Source organism: Semicossyphus pulcher, unplaced genomic scaffold (genome assembly GCF_022749685.1).
Source record: "Semicossyphus pulcher isolate SPU_LCO1_2020_fin unplaced genomic scaffold, fSemPul1.0.p SCAF_4, whole genome shotgun sequence".
Classification (NCBI taxonomy): Eukaryota; Metazoa; Chordata; class Actinopteri; order Labriformes; family Labridae; genus Semicossyphus; species Semicossyphus pulcher.
The window spans coordinates 18,283,123-18,308,034 of NW_027211715.1; the positions used below are offsets into that span (position 1 = coordinate 18,283,123).

Consider the following 24,912-nt stretch of genomic DNA (forward strand, 5'->3'; position numbering starts at 1 on the left):
AAGTGTATCAGGTCCTGGTGAAAATAAAGGATGCACTTATATCCCTTTAAAAATCAGACTGTTCACTGATCATGTCATTTTGCTAATGCTAATCCAATTATGATTGATGGGAAGATCCTTTGGTGATGTCATTTCCTCCCCAGCTGCTCTCCTGCCGAGCTCAAAGGGGATTTTCTATAGGTCAGGCTCTCCATAGGGACACATACTCTATCTATGTACTGTAAGTCACTGTTCATTGTTTCTGCATTCCGGCATTCATTCATTTCTTTCACTACATTCTGTATTGATTTTTTGTGATTAATTTCCTGCTACTGATGATTGACCACACTTAACCGCACTATAAAGAACACTACCTGAGACTACCTGCAGTCTCTTGATTTTCTTTCTTTGTTACACTTCAAATCCTCCCCTCTGGACACTCATCCATTTAATCTCGCTGCTTGTCAGAAGGCCTCGCTATGATAATCTGAACATCCTTGGCTTGTAACCAGGTAAGGAGAGGAGACAAAAACAATTTCTCTAAATTAGCTCTGCTTCAGGCTCAAATGGCTGTATTAGAAAAGAAGTCAGCTTTGCAGGATAACTGTGCTGCAGACACTTTTCTTTTGCCAACGTAACTGATTTGACGCTTCTAAGAAGACATCTGCTGCTGGTTTGATTCATAAAAACACTGGATCTCACAGGGTTTTTAATTCAGCACCAGTAACAAGGTTAAAAAATGTTTGTGGCTGTGTAAGGTATTTTAGAATCAGATTTTTTTCTCCCAAGCCAGCAGACCAATGTGTGACAAATGGCTTGCACCTGGACTGGGCAGTGGTTCTAAACTGGGGCCAAGCCAGTTTAGACCTCAGTTTCTATTGGTCCGTGGTCAACATTGGTCACTTGTATGAATGAGCACACTTTGTCCCAATCATTAACTGTATAAAAAGATGGACGACATGACAGCTCCCTAAAAGTGAAGCCAAAACATTTGGAGCGCCCCCTGCTGACTGGCTGCAGTATAGGTCATAAAGCGCGCCTCCTCCATGTTAACAGGCGGGACATGAGTCAAACTATAAAATCAAAACACACGCCAAATAAATATTTTCTCAAACATGGTTTCTGTCATTATAGTTAGTTCTTATCATGCTGATTTACGTCCAAGTGTTCATTTTTCTGACAAGTTTAGTTTTAATTAGTTATTTGATGCTGTCAAAATGATGATTGACAGCTCTGTTGACAAATACGGCTCCTGCAGCCGATCTGTTCCGGGTCAGCAGAGTAGAGGGGGAGCGAGAGGACACGTTACTAAAAGAATCACTACAGTCACTGAAATTTCCATACCTGTGACCGTCTGCTTCAGACCAACACAAAGAAGCTGTTTTGCTGTTAAACACGACAACGTGCGGGATCTTTTTCCGGTAAGTTAAGTGTGTGTTTTGGTTAGCGGAAGTGGCTACGGCGGCTCCACCTTCCGATCTATACCGCGCAGCTCTGGCTCCAAATTACGTCACCATCACAAGATGGCAGCGCCTATCAGAGGAGTATTTTGGCTTAAATTCGTACAATGAGAGGAGATGGAGATGCGTCGTGCATCTTTATATACAGTCATTGGGCCCAATACTGTATGCATGTTCGCTGTCTATATGATACGCCCATTTTTTTGCCCATGTGTATTCTTTGGCCTGTTGGCCACAAAACCAACCACTTCACTGCCCAGGCACTTTGAGCCCACGCCTAGGTAAGGACCATCCAACTGAGATAAGGCCCATGTGGCCCCAACTTTAATGTGTTGGCTGTGTTTGTAGCATTCTCTGCAAGCTTTAACTCATATACAGTACCATGCTTTTTGGTCTACCCTTTTCAGCAAAGATCAGCAAATAGCTTCAACCTTGTGCCACTTTTCAGGAGGAAAAAACAACCAGCCTGGCTCTGTCAAAAGGCAACAAAATCTGCACAGCTAATGTTCAATAATGAAAATGTTATAGTGTAAAAAGACAACTTGCTATTTCTTTCTTTTCTTCAGAATGCCACACTCCTGCTTTTGAGGTTTACCTTGGGTGATATTTACTTTTGTCAGGGGACATTTTTCTTTTTTTGTTGAGCAGCCAGACTTTGCACTTCACACTTTTCTATTACATCTCAAAAAATACAATAAGTAGTGTAAGTTGGGATTCATCCTCTGCAGGGTGTGGATGTCAGCCTGTCTCTTTGTGAAGGGGACAAGATCTCTGAGTGATCTCATCCTGCCTTGTGCTGACACCTGCTGCGCCTCCATCTCTGTCTGTCTCTGAAACATGGTATTTTACTCTGAGCCGTTTGACAAGATTCAACTGTGATTTAACTTCTCTCTCTGCTTTTTGTTAATCTAGTGTAAGGCTAAAAAATGAATTATAGTAAAGCCAGCATACATCAAACTCTCACAGAAGGATTGTCTGCTCCAATTCCAGTTTGCAAAGAGAAACTGCATTTTAGCTTTCACTAGAACCTAAAGTGAGAATGAGTTCACCTCACATCAGGGCCACTTTCATTTCAGTGAAGCACCTCATCTTCTCTGATCAGACTAGACTGCATAAAGGCCTTCTGCATCGTCTTTGTTTCACGGCCCACTCAGCCTCTTTATGATAGAGAGATAAAGAGAGAGAGATAGGTAGAGAGCGAGAGAGAGAGAGGGGTGGAGAGGGAGGGCATGCAGGGACAGAGAACTTGTTAGACTGTCAATTTCCTCGACACCATCGTCATTATTCACTCACTTAATTCAGGTTCACAGTTAAAACACCACTTGCACTCCCAGGATGTCACTCGCTACACAATGGTCTCGTTCTCGTCCGTATTCATTTTTCATTTGGTTTGATTCTCGTACAAAAGCTTGTTGAGAGGAAGTGAAAGTGAAGTGTTACCGGCTCTCCGTCTGTTCCTTTTTTTACTGTCACTATAAGTAAATTCCCAATCAGAAAAGAAAAGTCTGTCTTTGTCTCGTCTCAGTGTAAAGGTACTGACAAGAGAAGCAGCAGGACTGGAGCCAGTGACAGCCTGACCTGGGGCGGGGTCCTGAGTCACCACAGTAACAGCTCGGGGGGACAGATCTGCCCCTGCTGTGTCGGAACTCATCAATCGATCAGACAACAGATGGAAAAGAGTGGAGAGGATGGGTCTGTGTGTGTGCGTGTGTGTGTGTGTGACAGTTTGAATACACAGCTCTAACAGGTGTAAGACTGCCAAACAGACAGACGGCGTTGTTGGCTAAAAGGCGTGCAGTAGTGGCACGTTTGGTTCTTGCACATGAACGCACACACACACACACACACACACACACACACACTAGACCGATTACAATTTCTGCTTTCAGTGAGTCTGTTACAGTGACACAGTTTGTTCACACGCCAATAACTTTCTCAAATTCTCCAACAGTGACGCAAAGCTAACCGGCGTTTAGCATGCTAGCGCAAAGCTAACCGTGACGCTGTCGGTGTTAGCTCGGCGGGGTGGGTGTGTTCTCGCACGAGAGAGTGAGAGTGAGCTTCTGGTGACGAAGAGCCAAGGAAGAGGGGCCCAGTTTGAATGTGTTGCAAGGAAAAATCCTACTTATTATACCTTTAAGGAAAAATAAAGGAAGACAAAAGGAAAAAGGGAAGGAATAACTCTTGCTGGCACTTATGAAGGTTGGTCAGATTGGTATAAGAAGCGACCCTGTCTGTCTCTAGAGTAGAAAAACCGGCAAGACCAGGGGCTACGAAGGGAGTTCAACATACCAAGGGTATATTTTCCTGATCTGGCTTCACTTAACCTGACAAAGGTGATTACTTTAAGGGGTTACCTGACGCTGGTTATTAACTCGATAAGTCAACCCAGGCTTTCTATGAGCGCGTTCACGTGAAAGGGGCAACCACAATCACACATAGAGGCAAGTCTGCTGTCAGCTGATCGGCATATTTTACAAACACAGAGCAAACTATGATATTAGAAAGATATGTAAGTTATATCCTGTATATTTATAAGTTACATCTAATCCAGACTAAAATCCACTCAGCTACAACAAGTACAACACTTCATTGTTTTATCAGACTCTTGAAGATGTATCAGAGGTGTTTACCGCTCTCTTCCCCTCCTCCCTCTCACGATCTGCTCACAGAGCTCCTGAATCAAGAGACCTGATTGGTCAGTAGGTGGTGTTTAGTTCAGGTTGATCTCTTATCTCGAACATAACCTGCTCCAGAACAGGTTAGGCGTTCAGCATAAGTTACCATGGTGATCTACCCCAGTAAGAAGTGTGCATAGCACCTGGTGTGGAAACAAGCAGCTGCATATCGTCGTTCACAAAGCCCCTCTCTCTCTCTGTATATTAATACTAGAGGTCAAAAAGGTCAGAGACAACTTCTCACATCTTATCGTAGCCACTAATAAAGCATGCATCAAAATTACACAACTTTAGAGAAGGAAGCAGCCGTTCTTAATTGTTTCTAAAATATCAAAGGAGGACATACTGCTTTTCTGAAAAGCAGGAATAAAAGCAAAAGATTTTTATTCTTTGTCATTGAGTGGTTTATCTGATTTACTCGTCATGGTCCAAGTGGTTAAAGATGCTGACCATGTAATCACAATGTCTCCCGTCGGTTTGAGTGCAGCTGGGGCTCTCATCTCTGTCTCCGGTTACATTTCCATTTTGGATTTCCATTAAACACAAAATGATAAAAACTGTCCCCAACTTTAATATCCGACATTATGACAAACAAATCTCTCAAATTGCTCAGAGTCCTTGAGATACCGTAAAATTCATCTGAAAGATTAAAACCTCCTCTCTGGTTTCCTCGCCATTTCCTTTCACAAGCTTTTCTGAAGGAGACCTTAAAAACCCTCTTACTCATCTCCTTTCCTCTGTCCTTACCACCTTGCCTGATCAATGCAGCTTCTTATTCCCTTTTTAGCTTCACACTGAACAGAAGAATAAGCTTCAGTTTCCACATTAAAGGCAGAACCATCTTCACAAACGATTTAGCAGAAATGTCTGTGCTCCTAATCCTGCAGAAAATCAGAAATGCAGAACAAGAACGCCCTCTGAGCCCGGTCCATCTCCTCCTTGCTCTCTCCCATCCCCCCCTCTAAGTGTCTGGCACACAGTGGTGACACAGTCTCTTGGTGGGCGTCGCCCTCTGCCAACTGTTGCCAGTCTAATGGAGGGTTTGCCAACGAGTGAGGCAGCCATGGTGCCAATTAGTACGTACGATTACGCACGGAGGCATCCTTCTCATTTCCTCTCCTCTCTATTCTTTACTTAGTTTCTCTCCTCTGATGTTCTTCTTGTTTTTGCCTACATTCTCTGTTTTCCTGTCACATCTTGCAGTTCGAGCAGGAGTAACAGGCTGGCCTCAGAAAAAACCAAGTCCCTCCATTTGAATTGCAGTCACAACATTTCCTTATCTACAATAGCAGCTTTAAAAGAAACAGCGAGCACCATCTGGTTTTTCATTCCTCCCTCCCACTCAATCTCTCTTTGAATACAGGCCATCTTGAAACACCGAGGCATCTTGCTGAGGTAATCATGGCCTCCAGCGTCGACACGGTGAGCAATTGGCTCCATGATTACACATGTCCACACGTAATGTAGAGTGAGTCAGGGGTATCCACTGCGGAAAGGTCCACATGCTCTGTAGTCTGAGGCAACTTCCTCTACAATACGGGTCAATTAGGGCGGCTGCCTGTGTGACTCAAACTGAGATGTAGAAATTCCATCAGTCAGCTCAGTGCAGTCGTTAAAGCAACACCTCTTGGATACGATTTCAACAAAACTGGACATTAAAAGCTTCACAGATGATTGGGTTTACTGCAGGGCGGGTTTTGTTGTTTTGTGTCTACCTGTCTGTCTGTCTCTGTCCATCTCTCCCTCTTTGTCAATAAAGGCATAAAAGGCCAAAAAATAATCTCTAAATATAAGTTATTTATGTGTGATTTGGCGCTACATAAATAATTGATTGACTGACTGATTGAAGATCCGTTTGAGTATGAAACCAAAACTGCTTGGGACCCCACAGGGTAAATAAACAACAGTCACCGAAGCACAAGACCATTTTTTAAAAGATACCCACCTTTATTTTTATATTATTTTAAAGTTTCTTTTGTCTTTGCAAACTTTTTCTCTTTAAAGTCTTTAGGGCATTTTCTTTAATTATTTCAAATGATAAAAAAAAAAAAGATATTGGTTTGAGTCTCTGCTAAAAAACCTGCCAGCATCGGAATCCGCTTGCTGTCTTCTCTGATCAACATTTTTCACAAGGGCTTGCATTTAATTTGCATTACGTAGTTGTGGTTAGCTGCACAGTGTTGCAGTGGTCAGCGCTGTCGCCTGTCGCTAGAAGGTTCCTAGTTCGAATCTCGGTTTGGAAGTAGGGGGCCTTTCTGTGTGGAGTTTGCATGTTCTCCCTGTGCATGCGTGGGTTCCCTATGGGTACTCCGGCTTCCTCCCACAGTCCAAAGACATGCTCGTTAGGTTCATTGGTGACACTAAAATTGCTCGTAGGTGTGAATGTGAGCGTGAAAGGTTGCCTCTCTCTGTGTGTCAGGACGTGTCAGGGTGTACCCCGCCTCTCGCCTAATGACAGCTGGGATAGGCTCCACCCCGCGACCCTGAACAGGATAAGCGGTATAGATAAAGGATGCATGGATAGTTTTGCTGTGTTCTGCATTGTAATTGTACAATTGCTGCTTCTGTCTACTGGTCATATGCAGCAGCTACTGAATTCCTGAGAGGGCCCTTCTCTGTTTTGATTCTCAAGGTTTTTAGAGCTTGCCTTTTTTGTTTTTACAATAAAATATTATGAAGGGGGGAGCTTTTCATATCTTATTGAAGGAGGACACCTTGTAAGGATGATTTTCTTTATAAAATTCACTCAACGATTTTTTCCATCCTCTTGCAGCTGATTTAGTCTTCTTCCACTCAATCTTACATCCCTTTGTAGTTTTATATGCAACCATAATGTTTCATTGTAGTTAAATGGATGGAAAATGTATAAAGATTCTTAAAGATTATAATGGTTAAACTGTAACTTGTTGTTAACTTTGCATGCACACTGTGTGCGAGCGGAAGGTTGAGGGGTCTGTTGAGTGTTTATAACACTGTCTGTGACCCCTCCAGTCTGCAAAGACCTCCTAATAACTAACTGATAGACAGCACCGATGACTCATCTAATATTATCAGCGGTTCTCATAATCTTCATTCACTCTCTAATAAGGTTCCCAACCTCGTGTGACGGCCTGTAGGTGAGTGAATGAGTCCTTGTGAGTGAGTGTGTGCGCGTGCTGGATAGTGTGTGTGTGTGTGTGTGTGTTTCAGACAAAGAGAGCGAGAGAGAGGGAGGGAGACAGAGCGAGAACATTTTCATTAATTTATCTTTGCTGTGGCCAGAATGATAATTTAGCGAGAAATCTATCTGCAGCTCACTTCATCATGCTGAATATTAATAAAATGAGACCCTGGAAGGCTATTTCATCCAGATCGAGCACGTCTGCTCCCTTAATCACAACCAGGAACTCAAATTCGACCTACAGCAAAGAAAGAAGGAATGCCTCTGTTGGTTCGTGTTTTTTGGATGTATGTTTACTGCAAAATGATGGTTAATCAAATAGAGAGACACGACTGCTTACAATCTAAAGTGTAAAATGTGCACTAATGTTTCGATGCATTATTATAGGCATTTAAAATGTACTTCCTGTTGTGTACACAGAGCTCACAGAGAGGTAAAGTCAGATTACATCCTCCGTCAGCCTCGCCTTGGTCTCTCTTCCTGTCCTCACTCAGGCAGGTGAGATTAGAACAATCCATTAGCGTGTGTCTGTCTCGCTGTGTTTTAATTAAGCTTCTAATTTTAGTCGTTTAGCATCACACAGCAGGGTTGGGTGTCACACCAACCGACTAACAGACTACAGGAGCAGGGAGATCTCTGACTCTACCTTTCCCCTTAGAACCTTCCTCTCCTTCTGTTTTCACCTCCAATCTCACCTCTTTCCTCTCTCCAGCAGCGCGTGGACTATCGTTAAGACGCCCGAGCTTGGCTCATCAATAATTGAACAGACAGAATCATGTAGAATTCTCTAAGAAGCTTGTCTGCCACCCTTTGTACTTCTGGGCTGGGTATTGATAAATATTTCATCTGTTTCTGTGTGTGTTAGAGAGAGAGGTATTAAGGTTAATCTGCTGTCTTATCAAGCTCGTCCTTTGAAACCACAAACATTTCCTCTCTGTGCTCTGACATTGAAGCACACACCTCTCCTGAGAAGGTGACTGCCTTAAAATGCCATTTAATATAACACCACACCTTTCCCCAACAGAACAGACTAACAGGTAAACAAAAGCCCCACTGTGGAGTTTAACTGGAGTGTAATTGATGTACAGTAAGCACACAGAGTGAAGGGATGCTTTACAGCTGCTCCCAGTAAACCTTCAGCTTCAGCGCTGATGTGAATCCAATATCAGTTAGCAACAGGTGCTAATTAAAGAATTTCCCAAAAATCCTATATTTAGTGACGGTTGTTTCTTTGATATCCAGGTTTTGGTTGTGTGTCTAAGTAATATGTGAAAACTCCGGCACTACAGTAGCCTTGGAATTTTATACTGATGAATCAAAAACATAATTGCCCCCTAGGATATAATCTACTTTTGGCTATACATTTCCATGCCGTAAATCCTTAGATTTGATAGATGTGTTACACATATTAAGACAAAATCATAGTAAGTAATAGCGTCCATAATCAAAATTTGTAACTCATTATGCAGCAACCTTTTTGCAATTTTCAGAAGAGAATAGTAAATAAGTAATCAAGGGAGTGAACGAGCTAAGTTTGATCAGTTTTACATCCCTCAATCCAACCGACTTTGACATTTAAAGTGACATGGATGGATGGATTCAATGCTGGGTAAACATTTTTTAACATGTTGGCCCATTTACTTTCGATAAACCTGTTCTTCCAAACTATATTGTGGAATGGGGTTCCACAAGGTTCAATCCTCAGCCCCATCTTTTTTTTCGTTTGTATATGCTCCCCCGCAGTCACATTATTTGTCCGTTTAAGATTGTTGCCTACCATGTCATAAAGATGGCACCCAATTATATATATCTTTTTAATCTGACAAGTGGAAAAATCTGAATGCATGGGCGGCTGTGACTCAGCGGTAGAGTCGGTTGACTTTCAATCAGAAGGTTGGTGGTTTGATCTCCAGCTCCCTCTATCTACATGGTGAAGTGTCCTTGGGCAAGACACTGAACCCCAACTTATGTGAATGTGATGACTGATTGACAGTTGGGGGCACTTTACGTAGCAGCCTCTGTCATCAGTGTGTGAATGTGTGTGTGAATGGGAGAATGTGACATGTAGTGTAAAAGCAGCTTTGAGTGGTCGCAAGACTAAAAAAGCGCTATATAAGTGCAGTCTGTTTACCATTTTTTCACTGAATTTTTTAAGTATACCATCGTAACAGAAATGTTGGTCATTGGCCTGAACATATAACCCAATACTCTGCACCTAGATTACTCCGATCCTCTGATCACTTTCTCTGAAATGTCCTATGGTTTAGGCTCAAAACAAAGAGGGAATGTGCCTTCAACATTTAAGCTATTCAATGTAGAAAAAAAACTTTGCACATCTGTTTGATAGGACAGGTGCGTGGGAGAGGAAGAAATCCACCAAAAGAAGCAAGTTCACTCCTGCACACTGTCTAACTTTCAGAAACAACATTTATTTGCTTGCAAAATTTCGGTGGTCAACCTTCATCAGGCAAACGGTTTCCTGATGAAGGTCGAGCACTGAAACGTTGCAAATGAAAGTATTTTTTAACATTTAAGCTGTAAAACTATGGAACTGCCTCCCACTCACCATCAGGTCAGAGGAAGTCTAAAGAGAAGTCTAAAACAAACCTATATAGGCCGGCATGTCTATGCTTTTGTTGCATGAGCTACCCTTTTGGGTTTATCTGTCTTTTTACTTGTCCAAAATGAATCAAGCCATACATTTAAATATACTATTATCTAAATATCTATTAATTTGCTGAGAGGACACCAAAATTCCAGCAAACAAGATTGGATTTTGAAAATTATTAATTAGTAAACACCAAAAAAATGATGTCGAGCTGCACAATAAACTGTATTTTCATAGTCATGGCAATATCAACATGTGCAACACATCAAGACTGCCTGATACGCAATAAAAAACATGTTATGTACATACACTATGTCATGCATTCACACTCAGGGTCAGGGTTAGGTACCCTCTGATTTTCTGCTGTATATTTGGTGGTGTGTGCAAGGTTAGCTGCCATGATGGCTAAGGGAGGAGAGAAGAGCGAGGAAAATGTGGTTGACAAAGACCTTGTGCTGAAAAAGAACAGCACTTCGGCTGTTTGAAATCATTCTTGAATAAGAAGGGACCACGTTACAAGCATAAATACTTTGTAAAACATAGCATCAGCAGAAAGACAGGAACTGTGAGTTAAAGCTAATATTCAAGGTAGATTTTTCTCATATTTCTTGAACTATTCATCCTTAAGAAACCAAACCAGCTGCAAATAATCGAGGAGCCTTGAACTGAGGAGCGTGACAACACTTGCTATTTTAAATACAATAAATCTCACAGAATAACCGCCTCTTTCAATTTATAACACTAATCCTGTTTCACAGATATGCATCCACATCCACCCCACACAAACACAACACACAAGACAGTTTGACTCACCCGCTGAGGACCACAATGAAGTCCATGACGTTCCAACCGTTCCTGAGGTAGGAGCCTTTATGAAATACAAAGCCGAGGGCGATTATCTTTATCCCGGCCTCAAAACAGAACATCCCGATGAAGTAGGGCTCCGTCTTCTCCTGTAGGTGCAAAGACGGAGATAATCAGAGTAAGAATTAGCTTACTGAATTGCAGCTTACATGTGTGATTCTGTAAGCCGATGTGTCCATGAGTGATTATCTCACCAGCCTCTTGGACATGGGAGTCTTGTCTTCTCCGGGAAGGTGCTGCTCCAGAGCCAAGACGATACAGTTGGCGATGATGGTGGTGAGGATCATGTACTCAAACGGAGTGGAGGGAAAGGTTAAGGAACTTTTTTGACCTACTTTGACATTTAAAGTAACTTGGATGGATGTATTCAATGCTGGGTACATTTTTTTTAACACGTTGGCCCATTTACTTTTGATAAACCTGTTCTTCCGAGCTATGTTTGGGGTTCCACAAGGTTCAATCCTCGGTCCCATCTTTTTCTGTTTCTTTATGCTCTGCCTCGGTCACATTATTTGTCAGTTTAAGATTGTTGCCTACCATCGTTATGCAGATGACACCCAGCTTTATATATCATTTAAAATCAAAGAATGTTCATATAAAGGGTGAGGCTGGTGATATCCTTTATTTTTACCCTTGCAAAAATCTCAACCAAAGATGTGTCAGTCAGTCTTCAGCATGACCTACTCTCTCTGTGGCTCGTTGCCCAGGCCCATGACGCCCCAGCCTCTGAACATGTAAATCTTATTAAACAGGTCATGGCTATAATTAGTTTCTTTCAAAGGCTTCTCTATGACAGCTGGGCACTGTAGTTTAGCGAACATTACTGAAAAGGGGAGTTGAGCATTAGCTATAGGGACATTTTAAAGGGCGGGTATTATGCTGATTTCAAGCTTCATATTTCACAAGTGTGGAGTACCTTAGCATAATTTACAGTTTAAAAAAGAATCATCATTTTTCCCCGCCCCTACCTGCTTTCTTCTGATTGGCCAGCTCTCCAAAGCCTGCAGAAGGGCAGAACTCAGTGTTTTAGGCTCGCCTCCTACCCAGTGGCCGTGTTACAGAGTTGTCGGTAAAGAGTAAACTTCACTTTTTCGATTTGAAATGAATGTCTTGTGCTCTTGTCCTTTGGAAAAATAAACACTGACGTCTTTCCTTCACAGCCAAAGAACACTTTCTCAAAGACATTCTGAACCAACTTGACGAGCAGAGCTGTTGAGCAGAGTGGAGTGAAAACAATTTCCGATGCAGACTGAGCCGCTGCGTGGGCGTGTCCTTGAAGTGTGCCAGGGGCAGGAAGTTCTGCTGTGTCTCAGGCAGATGCCCAAATATAGAGTTCCTCCACTTTGTGACATAACAAAGTGAAGCGTCTGGAGAAGTCTGTCTCCAACATACTTTTACCTACAGATTTGAAATTTCACCCATGTTTAGTCTGGATAACATTATATATATATATATGTCTTAAAATGTGAAACAGCACAATTTAAGCTGCGCTTGGACTATGATGGAGGAATAAATGAGCTACATCAGGCTTCGAGAACAAAAAACAATACCAGGATGAGTACAAAGATTCTGTCTTTTCATATAATAACAATAAGAGAACTATTGAATATCACAGCTTCATCCTTTAAGTTTTGTATATAAGTGACCTATGGATTATTCGCATAAAGAGGCAGAGAAAGCTCTAAACAGGTTTCTGGGTCACAGTCCAACACAAATGTGAAGTGGTTTATTCATCAGAGCACAATTATACTTCAGGAAACATGTGAAGTGAAAGAAATAGGACTGAGAAAAGTTTCTATCACTTCCATACAGAGGACAGAAAACCTTTAAACAGAATTAACCTGGCATGTTATAAGCCCCAAGTTCATCGACACAATCAGACCCAAGCTGCACCTGATCTGTGGTCAGCTGCACACATAGAGGCAACAGAAGGCTTATGGAGGACGTATGAGTGGGTGGGCCTGGGACGTGACCCTACAAACAGGGTCAACCTTACTACAAGCTTCACCGCCTGTTTTGTGGGACCTCTATTGGTTAGCGGTTTAACTCCTGCTCCGCTCTGGGGTTGAGCTAAGCCAGCAGTGATACTCTGAATCTAATGCTCTGCGTGGGCTGTCCCCTTTCTCCTGGTTATGTGCAAGAAGAGGTAGGAAGCGAGGGAGCTTAAATCTGCAGAGTGAAGGAGGCAGAGATAACCGGGGAAGAATGACACAGGAGAAAGAGATAAGGAGGATGAAGAAGAAGATGATGGTTATATAGGGAGCGAGTGAAGCCGGTAGGTGAGGAGGAGGCAATGAGAGCATATAAGACTGACAGCGGACAGATCGATGATGCGCTGGCAGGTGCACCCAGCAGGGTTACTCAGGGACATGTGAGAGAGGAGAGAGAGAGAGGTTAAATAAACAGAGCAAATACAATTTTACTCCCACCAGCCTGCAGGGATTCTAACTTAAACCTCGGCTGTGCCACAGATTGACTCGGTGTTTTCTAAGTTAAACGCTGAGAGGTTTCAGGAAAACAAACCATCAGCTACTAGAACCTGACGTGCATGAAAACAAACAAACAAAGTGGTTAACCTGCAGAATGTCTGTAACAAGCTGAGGGGAAATTTTCAGGATTTTTTCAGCCTTGTAAAAAAAGCTTTTTTGCATCATTTTAGTCTCACCAGGAGTTCTCAGCAGCATCCAGTCGCCACACCCTGCATTCCCTCAAACACAACAGGAAAAGGGAGGAGACAAGATGAAGGGCGAGACAGAGGGAGGAAGAGAGGGAGGGAAGAAGGGGGAGAGAAAATGAAGATAGAAAGACAGAGGTATCCAAGGCAACAGGCTTCTCCTCCAGCCAAAAGTCAATGCTACAAGACGGTTACTGGGCAGCTGAACTATCTCTGTGGTAATACACACACACACACACACACACACTGAGGATACAGCTCTGTGCTGTTTATCAAGCTAATTTTAACTACTGCATGACAGAGCTATAAAAGGTTAGTACCAGCCAAATAAAATAATTTATCACTACTTTAAAGGCCCAACGGGGAGGAATAGATGTGACTTCATCCGACATGAATGTGAGTTTAAGAAGAAGTAAAAGTGATACATTTGTGTAGGTTTCAAAACGAGTGAATGCTTTAAACAATGGAGGGAAAAAAAAGACAGTGAAGAGAGCTTTTCTCATTGTTCAGCTTTAGACTACCAGGAGGTTCTTCTCCTTTTATTTCTTTTACCATTCCTATACATGTAAAAAGCACCCTAAAGTAACAAGAAATTATATTTTGGCCAGTTGGGAGCAGCTGAAAAGGGCTGTAAGCACAACAATGACATATTAGCATCTGTGAAAACAGCTTTAATGAACCTTTAATTTGTGTGGATTTTAACAGCCCCTGTGGACGAGTAAGCCTGTTGTTGTTTTGGAAGAAGTGGAAAAGAAGGCCTGACTTTATAAATGCCTTCTTCCCTTTTTTGCCTGATATTGTGCTGGTCCTTCTTCTGCCAGCAAAACAGCCCTGACTCGTCAAGGCAGGGATAGGCCTGACCGGTCTACGGCTATGCAGCCCCATACACAACAAAGTGCGATGCACTGTGTGTTCTTACACCTTTCTATCAGAACCAGCATTAACTTTTCAGCTGTTTTAGCTTCAGTAGTAGGCCAGCCTTCGCTCCCCACACGCATCAATGAGCCTTGACCGCCCATGAACCTGTCGCTGGTTCACAGTTTTTCCTTCCTCGACCACTTTAGGTAGGTACTGACCACTGCAGCCCGGGAACACCCGACAAAAGCTGCAGTTTTGGAGATGCTCAGACCCATTTGAGAGAGAGTTGCGACATCACATGGCGGATCATGGAGCATATTGGACCTCCATTGACTCTCTCTACACAGCTCTGGATACTTTGTTTGGTGAGTAGGCTGCTCGTCCGCTGTCCTCACCTACGTCCGCAGCGCGCACCTGCTTTCAAACACGTTGTCATCGGCCTCATAAGGACAGTCCTTGTAACGCATTGCCCACAAAAGCGAACATTGACCTGATGAGTTCAGCCACATACTAGGTTTTGACCTAGTCTTGTTAGCTCTGTACTAAGACCAACATGAATGTTACGTTAAAAGCTGTTTGCTTTACAGTAATGCCATAATGTCCACCATGACCTCCATAGACCTCCAAGTGTTTCCTAAATAAAACAGACACATCTGTCTAAAAGGAAGGAGGCTGATTGAATCGAGGTCGTTTTTGACCAATGTTGACCAATTTTATTTCTCTTCCTCTTGAACTATCCTGGCTTGTACATGTCTGGGTAGAATTCATAAATGTAAATCACCTATTGTTTCCTTTTTACTGGCTAACTTAGAACTCAGTGTTAGACTTTCTGGTCGGCGTGCAGTATCCAGCCCGTTCACAAGATAGCTCTAAAATGACTTCTGGCTGATGGTCAGGGTTGCATTTGTAGTTCCTAAATTGAGCCTGTTTTATAACCAACGCAAAACTCTTCATACTAGGTTTAAGTAACAAACAGATGCCTATAACACAACCAGAAGATAAGGAGCAACATTATCATTCATTTGGAGTTTTGAGTCTGGCCATCTCAGGAACTGATCTCAAATATTTACTCTCATTAAAGTATACTCTCAACAACGAAAACAATGAAAGTGTGTCAAAACAGCAAGTTGCAGAAAACACCAAAGCCCTAAAAACAAGTCAAATTGATTGTGGAGTTCACCTTAAAGTTTCACACTCAACAAGTATCTTTAACCCAAACTGTTCTCCCCTCTGCTGCTCCGGAGTGTGACGTTAATCATGGATCGTCTACCAGCTTTGGCAGCGAGGCGTCTCGTGAGCAATCCTGTGAGTCACAGTGACGCTGGCGCTCTGCCTCGATTCCTCAAACACGCGTGTAAAAATAGACATGGAGACAGAGTGTGATGCCCTGTGCATCTGTGAATACGCTCAAACCCAGATTGGATCCGAGCCCCTGTGATTATTACTACACAGAGGTGACAATCTAAATGAATCACAAGCATCTGAGGCTGCCTTATTGGATATCTGAGAAGCATCAGCAGCTTGTGTGTGCAGGATTGTGTGTTAAAAGCAGACAGCAGCATTAAATATACAAACAAAGATGAAAGCCAGGGTTGTAATCTCCATTTGGAGTAAAATTAACTCTATTTAAGCCCGGGGAATGAAAACAGTGACACACCGCAACTTAAATTCCTATTGAGAATACAAACTGTGCTGTTATTAAAGGATAAAAGCTGGATTTAATGGACTGCTGCATCAAACATAGCTCAAGCTTTCTTCAATCCCACATCACCTCCACACCTCAGCGACCTGCTAAAACAGACCGAGTAATCCAGAGGATAAATGCAGCCATAGTTCAGGCAGTGCTGTGAGTAAACAACTTGCTCTTATATACACCTCTCAGTCAGGAAATATAGAGGCATGTGGATATAAAGGTATGATACCAGCAGCCCTGATGTAACCAGAGAAGCGGAGATGAAAACACCTCATGTGTGATGTATCGCGGATTGGTTCAATTAGTTTCCCAGGAGACCAATGCATACTTAGCATCGTGCAAGGCCACATTCACTAGTCTTAATTTCAGTTACAGTTCCTCTCCAAAAAAATCTGCTCTTGTTAAAAAAATTGAAGAATAAGAAAAGATGGAAAATGTTTTTTTAATTGGAAATAAATGTGAGTAGGACCGCTAACTACTCCAGGGACACAGGGGTCATTTCATTTCTAATTTTCCATTTTCCTTTTTCATGCAGGCGAGTGGTTTAGTTACAGGGAAATAATTGGCCTCTCTCAAGTGAAAGCTGACCCTAGAGACCCATGCAAAGATTTTACAACCTAAAACACAACCTTAATTAAATTACCATCTCTGAATTTTAAATACTGGTGAGACCACTTGGTGAGATTTACGCCTAAAACACTTCCAGTAAGATTTCCTGCTTTCAGTGTCCACTGTCTGACTGCTTCTTTCTAAAGATAAAAATCTATGTCTCACAACCAGCAAACCCGTGATTTCTCCTGTGTGCCCTGATGAAACAAACTATTAAATCCTACTATCAATTATTTAGAAGTGTACGCTCTCAATGGGAAACTTCCCGCTGCAGGAGATCCCAGTGGGGATCAGACAGAAGGAGCAGCTGCCGGTCCTCACCAGGCCTGCCGCTCTCAAACTCAGGCTGTGGGCTTAATTAGCCCTGCTTCTTCCCTGCCAGGCCTCCATCGGCCATCCATCGACTGCAACAGGTAGGTAAGACTGTTACGCTCACACGTACAGTAAATGTGCACACAAAATTAGACACCCCTTACTCTGAAGAGTTTGCACACAATCGTATTAGAGTGAGTAGTATGCTTTCAGAGGCCCATGCACAGCACTCACACACTCAACAGCAGAAACCTCTGTATGATCCCTGAACTGATCATCTCCTGTTAATTGAGCACTCAGAGAGAAAAGAGTCTCTTACAGCGAGGTGACAGCGGCAAGTTGTGTTTCAAACACAAGCTGACCTTTACCAGATGTCCTGCAGAGACTGTGTGTGCGTGTGTGTGTTCTTTTATTTCTATTTCTGCGAGGACCAATTTGAGTAATAGACATTGAGAGTCGGCCTGAAGAATGTATAGATAAAATGTCTGATGGTTGTATGGTTGATGCCAGTGCTCCCAGCATGAAATAGTCCAAGATTGACAAAACTTGTCAATAGGTCAGCTTCTGAGATGGTTGATTTTAGCTGTCAGGCTCAAAACTTTACTGCCTCTGTTTAATCTCTCTGTTCTCATGCCGTTGTTTTCGGATGCAGCAGGCAGCTGTTTTTTATGATGGCCGACAAGGGCAGAAATGATTTCCATTAGAAGAAAGAGGCTGCATATTCAGAAACAATGCAAATTCAAAAAACACATGCAAAAGTACAAAACACATGCAATCACAGAAACACACTGCAAATGAAAAAAACATTTTGCAAAAGGCCGAAACAAATGCATTCACATCAAACGCGCTGCAAATACAGCAACACTGCAAGGTCACTTGACCAGATTTGTGTGTTTTTGACTTTGCATCGTTTCTGTATTTGCAGCACAATTAATGCATTTGCTTCAGCATTTTGCAGCATGTTTTTTTTCATTTGCAGCTTGTTTCTGTCGTTGCATGTGTTTCTGAATTTGCAGCCTGTTTCTTCTAATGGAAACCGTTTAGGCTGTTGCTGCTCGATTGACCTTGTCAGCCACTGTAGTTTTCAGCAAAAAAAAAAAAAGCTTTAAAAAACCCAGTTCATGCTTCCTGGTCAGCACCACACAGGAAACACACATAGTTAGAGACCAGCTTGTGAACATAGGGGGGGGGGGGGATTTAGCTGCTAAAGAGACAGACATTTCCCCCAGGAGCAGGTACAGTGCAGACTAAACACAGAGGGTAACTTTTGGAAATACATTCATTAATTTGCCAAAAATACAATTCTATATGAATTCTAAGTTTGTTCCATAACGACTGGATGTGTTCACAACTTGTTTTTACTCCCCCTAGTGGCCAAAAACAATCTGTTATTTTAGGTTTAAGTTTGCATGAAGGGTAAACAGTGGTATTGCTCCTTCAAGGGAGGGGGTGGGGGGTGCTCTGTGCAGGCCCTCATACAGCCTCTACCGGAAACAACTCAGTCAGCTCTGTCCCTTCAAGAAACCCCGCCCCTACAAGCCCGCTTCCTTCTGATTAGCCAGCTCTCTGAAGCCTGCTGAGGCTGCACTTTGTGACATCACAAAGTGCAGCGTGTAGAAAAAACTGTGTGAAACCTGCCGTTCACAGCAGACTGAGCTGGAAGCCTGGGGATTACTCCAACCTACTTTTACCTACAGATTTGAAACTTCACCCATGTTTAGTCTGAACATCCAACATTGTTACATTATTATATGTGCTAAAATGTTAAACAGCATAATACCCCCTCTTTAACCTTCACTAAAGAAAAGTTCTTAACACTTCTTAAAAGGACAGGGGCTGACAAATGTATTCTGTCAATAAAAGTAAAAACAAATCTAATTGTGTGTATTATTGTTTATAACTGTTTATATTTACTTTAAATGTAAAGTGTGTGTTCTACTTTGTGCTTACTTGTGTTTTAACTGAGGACGAATCTTCACACTCACATCCATTGATACATTGATTCCACTTCTCACAGCCACAGTTCATATTGACCAGAACACAACAACACTCAGGATCACTCCCTCCAAAACCTTATTAACAAACAATATAATATAGTATGAGTCAGTGAGTAATGACTTCTTGTAATAGCACATGACACCGCGATCAGACATCATTACATATAATTCCTGTTAATGTCTGTTAATCAGATACAGTAGAGCTCATTAGATGTAATAAGACACAGGCACATTAACCTGGAGGTTATACAGTCTGGCTGCTTTCCTTCTGGTCATACAGTACACACAGGATTTGGATTCACACACAGCTGTATCCTTTGCACACAGTATCAGATATGCCTTTAGGTGCAGATAGTTAAAGGTAGTGGCCAAAGGGGCGGAAAAATCTGCGATACGTTAACCAACACACGCACACTTCGCCCCTTTCTCTTCAGCCGCTGATTGAAATTCATCCTGTTTCTATTTTTAATCTCCTGAATGCATGTGCAGACCCCGAGAAGACAACAATACACTGCGAGCAACAATAGAAGCACTCTCTTTCTATTTGCTGGGTTTTTAAAAACAGCAGTAGGCCAGCCAGCCAGTCAGTCAGGAAGCTGCTGAATAGAGCAGAACAAAAGCAAGGAAGGGGCCACACCTGGCCCAGACACCTGGTGAGCCGCACAGCAGCAGCAGCAGCAGCACACACACGCCACACATGGACATTAGCGTGTGGTCGTCGTCCTCAGCAACAGGCAGAGGGAAATAATAAAGACCCTCCCTTTTCTGTTATAAAAGAGGGAGTCGTGAGGTTTGCAGCAAAATAATCATTTATGTAAACAGCACTAATGAAAATGAACAAGTGTTATGCAACATGTATCATGCAGCTCTCTGATTTAATAGATTTAATGAGGCAGATAGCGGCAGACACATTTCTGTCGATCAGTAGGCCTTATAACAACGTTAACTAGTGGAAAAATGCCTGTCACAGTTTGCCTTAGTCCAATTAGACGTCTTGGTTTATCCTGAACCACAAGATTTTCACTTTTACAACTATATAAAACAGAATAAAAGCAGAAACTCCACACTCTGGAGGAGTTACAGTCAGAAAGCGTTTTGCCTAAAATTGACCAAAATGATTAATAAATCCTCACCAGAGTTGCTGATGAATATTCTAATGATCCACAAATTGATTAATCGACCAACCCTCGCTGGGTGTGACATATTTGCTGTGCATAACTAATGAGGAGGAACAATGTTGTGGGGGGGAAACAGCATGACTTCATAGCCTTGTGTCGACAGAGCGACAGACAGATTCAGAGAAACTCCAGTGTGTTCCTCTAATCCACTTTCCACTGACACCTCCCTCCCTGCTGCAGTAGTTTGACTGTCAATTTAGCCATTGACGGAAACTGAGTCTTACTGGTGTGTTATTTCATCCACTTTTAGATTACGGCTTTAAAAATAGCACCCAATCGACTGGTACATTTAAAAAGTCCCATTTAGAGCTTTCTATTAATTAATTTGGCTCAATTAATGAACCAAAAAAAGAGTCATTTATCACTCAATCAATTCCCAGATTGAACCCAGAGTGTGTGTGTGTCTATATTTGCGAGTTTGTGCTTGGTTCTTTTTTCCATGGTGCTCTCCATGGTGCTGAAATTCCCTTTATAGTCTCTATATGGCTCAGAGGGCAAAACACTTCGGCTGTTTCAGTACTTGAAGTCACTTGTGGAAGTCTGACAACATTGTAATCAGGTTGGGGGCCACCTATGGATTATGAAAAACATTTTTCTTTTTGTTCTGTGTTTACCTACCTTTAACTCCTTGCACATCTTGGTTGAGTGTGTTTGTATTACTCAAACCTTACACCCGCTTTATCTGCACTGTGAAGCAGAAAAGGATATGGCCACTCAATGATCTTCTTGGCGTACTTCCTGACCACGTTGTCCTCGCCAAAGATAAACAGGGACCTGTTGACGGTGAAGCAGTTCTCCCTAACCGGGATGGGGTTGTACAGGGCCATGGTGCGGGCACGCTGCGCTTTGGTCTGCTTGAAGGCTGGGGAGATGCCACCTGTGGACACGGCCGCCCCATCGCGGTTCCGGTTGCGCTCGGACCCTCCATCCCCTGAGCTCAACAAGCCCGGGACGTCGTCCCCAAACCGGGCCATTCTGTCAAAAGCAAACCACACGGGAGGTAGGGAGGGAGGACAGGGGAGAGAAAGGAGGTTATAGTCTCCGAGAAAGCAGGGCGCGGTGCTGCGCTCGGTGTGACAGAAGCAAAGTGGTCAGATCCCGACCAGTTTTAGTCCATCATCAGTTTAATTCACAAAAACACCGCGCTCAGTGTTCCTCAACTTCACAATCTGTCCGAAACATTTACGGTTTTTTTCTCCAGTCGGTTCACAGAAGAGCCAAAACAAAAGAAGCACGTCCAATCCCCTTTCAAGCGCGCTCTGCGTAAAATGGACACAAATCCAAAAAGTTATTTAATTCCTCCTCATTTAACAATCCGTCGAGTTAAATGAAGCTGTGAAGACGGATTCATTTTGCAGCGCTGTATCAATCCAAACACTAACAGCTCCAAGACAAGCTGCAACAGGTCACGTCTTCAGCCATCCTCAGCCCCCTGTGCGAAAAGCAGCAGAGCAGGTTGTTCCTTGCATTTTTAAATAAACTAGCGACAGTCCACTGAGTAAATTCACAGCACATCACTCCTGTCTCCTCTCTCCTCTTCTCTGCTGACCACCTACCACAAGAGCCCCGTCCTACTGCGTGCGTAATAAGAGGACGACCGGAAAAAAAAACTTTGGCATTTTCCGCGACATTTGTTCCCCGAACAAAACAAGCTGTCAACTACGTGTCACGGAGAAGGAAAGAAAAATCCTCAGTCCTCTTGTCTGCAGTGGGATAGTGGAGGAAGTATCACCATTTCCCCCTGCACTGTAAAAGAAGGAGGAGAGGAGGCAACAGTGTCTCCTATTGCGACAGGATCAACACACCTCTCCTAACCCCTGCTCAGCCCTACATACAGGTTACCATGCTTTCCGCGAACAAACCGTGTGTTAACGGGAAAAAGACAAGTAAATCTGTCATGCATTCAACTGATGAAGTGACAATGTAGTAAATATAGCCTATATTTACATATTTGATGTTATTGCTTCCATTCTGACCAGTAGGGATTGTGTAAAACAATAACATGGAACATTTGAAAGCCTGGAAACCTTCTAAAGTCTTCGCTGACTTTTTGCTTTTGCGAAAAAATCTCATAAAAACACTAAAGGCTCACTGCTGGATCTACGTGAATGGTGAATCAAGTTCTCTGATAGTGGCTTTGCCTTGTGTTGTTCACCCTGCCCGGTCACGCCTCTGTCAGGGCGAGCAAACTGAATGCTGGTCACGCATCGGATCTTGAGGGGAGAACCATAAACACCTGTTGTGAAAAAGCCATCGCCAGCAAGACACTCAGGAGGACGGCAGCGAGCATCTCTGGCTAATTACAATGTTCAGAGCCTACTATTGCAAGACATGATAGTGAGGGGGAGTCGTGCTGCTGTGAGCTGGCTGCAAGTGATCATGTCTGCTCTCATTAGGGTGTGGGATTGTTTTTTTATTTTTACAATGAAGGGTAAAAGAAGCTTCAAATGTCATTTTTGTTCACATATCCCTTGAAAAACAAAGATCACTTACAGTTTACAGCCATGCTAAAAGCTCTGTGCTGCTGTATTTTGCCCCAGCAATGCTACAAAATTTTGTTTTTATCCTTTTATTGCCACTTGTACCTTTTGTCTATGTTTGTTACTTGAGTATTTTATTTAATTTGCCTGTTTTGTGAGCTGCTGTAATCTGTAAGTTTCCCCTGTGGGGGATCAATAAAGCTAATCTTATCTTAAAAGTGTAGAAAAAATGTGTACAAAATTACATGGCAATCCATCAAATAGTTGTTTAGTCATCGGATTCTTAAAGGCATGATAATCGCACTGTAATCATACTGCTAATGAAGCTGTTGAAGTTTATCTATTTTGCTTTTTTTACAACTTTCTGGTTGCAAGATAAAAAATCAGGATCCAACAGTTGTTGAGATCAGTCTCAACTTAAGTCAGACTAACATCCAAATATTGTATCTGCTTAAAACTATTAAAAACATCTCAATGAACAAAACTACTGCGGTGGCTCACATGCCCCTTCATTATAATGATTGGCAGTTGGCACTGTAGTTAATAATGAGTCAATCACACTGTCAGTCATCCTGTAAAACATATCACAATATGTGTTAATCCATGGCAGTAACAAGTCATATAAATGCACTATTAAGCTGTATTTCTGTTAAGTTTGCTAAGAGCCAAACTGCCCAGGTGTTTAGAGAAATTTCCTAGCCATTAAAAAGAAAAGAAACATACTAATGTGTCCTTTTATAGATCTACATCTTCAGTAGGAACCAAGGGGCTTGAGGCTGAATGCAACAGGCTGGTAAGGTTAGTCAAAATACCTTGAGATGGACTAACCATTGTTTGTTTTGGTCTTTACATGGGATTTTGCTGACAAGAACAATGTAGAAAAATCCTGTTTTCTGATAAAGTAATGCTCTAATAAAAACTCTTTCATAAGATCTAAAGCAAAAAAGGAATCAGTTCCCTGTTTGAAGGCCTATTTTCTGAAAGACAAGCAAGCTGAGGAAGTCACTATACTACCACTATAATACCATTGTTTAAACTGAGATAGTAAAGTGATGATGGTAGAAACAGAAGCACCACAGGAGAGAGTTAACCATGAGACTGACACTGATGGGTATTTAGTGATGACGGTATGACGAAGGCAGTGATCAATGGTGTGTGGCCTCCAACTCATTAGTGCTCCGACACATTATGGGCATTAAAAATAGAACAGAGACAGATTATTTGACATCTCCTCATTTAAATAGTAAAAAAAGAGACATACAAATGTTCCCACTGAAAAGAATTACATATAAATCTCTTTTTGTCATCTTCTATTTGTCTGTTTGTGATAGAAAAGTTGTCCATGCCGCTTCCTCTGAGCAGCAGTAAGTGAGCGATACCATTAAATTGTTTTCGGCAGGAAGATAGAATTTAGCAGCCTTGGCTGAGGGGTGAGGGATGAATTATGGTAATTAGGCGTTAGTAACAGAGTGGAAATATTTTCTTCTAGAAAAAGCAGAGAGCGTGTTTGCTTTGAGTCAGTAGTTTTGTAGCTAATAAAGAACATTTTGTGATAAAGTAGTTATTTTTGAAGGATGGTGACCGGACCTAACTGACACTTGACTTCAATGTATTTACTCCAATTCTCAGCTTGTTAGGTTATGTTGTAACCTTTGTCTGATATGATAAGGAACTGACCCCAGGGGGGGGAATATCTCTTTAAGACACAACTACATGGACTACGCACAGGATAAGAAGGCCCCGTGTGCATGATTCACTCATTAACATTGACTGGAAGGGTTCCCGAGCGCCCCCGCCCTGAGAAGAGGCTCCTTCTCTTTTAGAACCAATGTTGCAAGGTAATCAAATGTTCGCTTTCACATCCAGACCAGCTCTACACATACTCCTTAAGATCCCTCTGCTGAGATGACCCCACCACCAGAGTGCTCTAAACATTTCTTGTCAAATATAACAAACCTTTGAAAAGCTATATACAAACATACACCTTACACATTCATTGACCTGGGACAGTGCCAGACGCTGTGTTTCACGGAACAACACTTAGGCACTAGATGCGGCTGCATTCATGGCCTGGTCAATGCTAATCTAACTGAGCATACACAACACTTCTCAGGCCTGGCCAAGATTGGCTCACTGGCACTGGGGCATTGTGGATATGTATCTATTGCATAGTGGCAGCCAGTACCTGATTCCTATAGGAGGAGCCAGCAGCATTATTCAAGCAATAAACTTAAAATTTGATGGACATGGGGTGCTGGTTTAGCTCAGTCGGTAGAGCATAAACAGAGGCTACAGTCCCGCAATGATCGCAGGTTCAACTCCCGGTCTGCCGATCATTTGGTGCATGTCATCCCCCACTCTC

At 42.5% G+C, this 24,912-nt stretch overlaps 1 protein-coding gene across 1 annotated transcript in view; it reads right to left on the reverse strand.

The window, feature by feature from the left end:
- The window catches only part of LOC138607405 (voltage-dependent R-type calcium channel subunit alpha-1E), an 88,079-nt gene that overhangs the window by 42,164 nt on the left and 21,003 nt on the right, over positions 1 to 24,912 (reverse strand). Inside the window, exons 2-4 of the mRNA XM_069679996.1 lie at positions 20,779 to 21,045; positions 10,944 to 11,049; positions 10,699 to 10,838 (exon numbers count right to left, since the gene is read on the reverse strand). Coding sequence (XP_069536097.1) covers positions 10,699 to 10,838; positions 10,944 to 11,049; positions 20,779 to 21,045 — 513 coding nt within the window. The remainder of the gene's footprint in view (positions 1 to 10,698; positions 10,839 to 10,943; positions 11,050 to 20,778; positions 21,046 to 24,912) is intronic.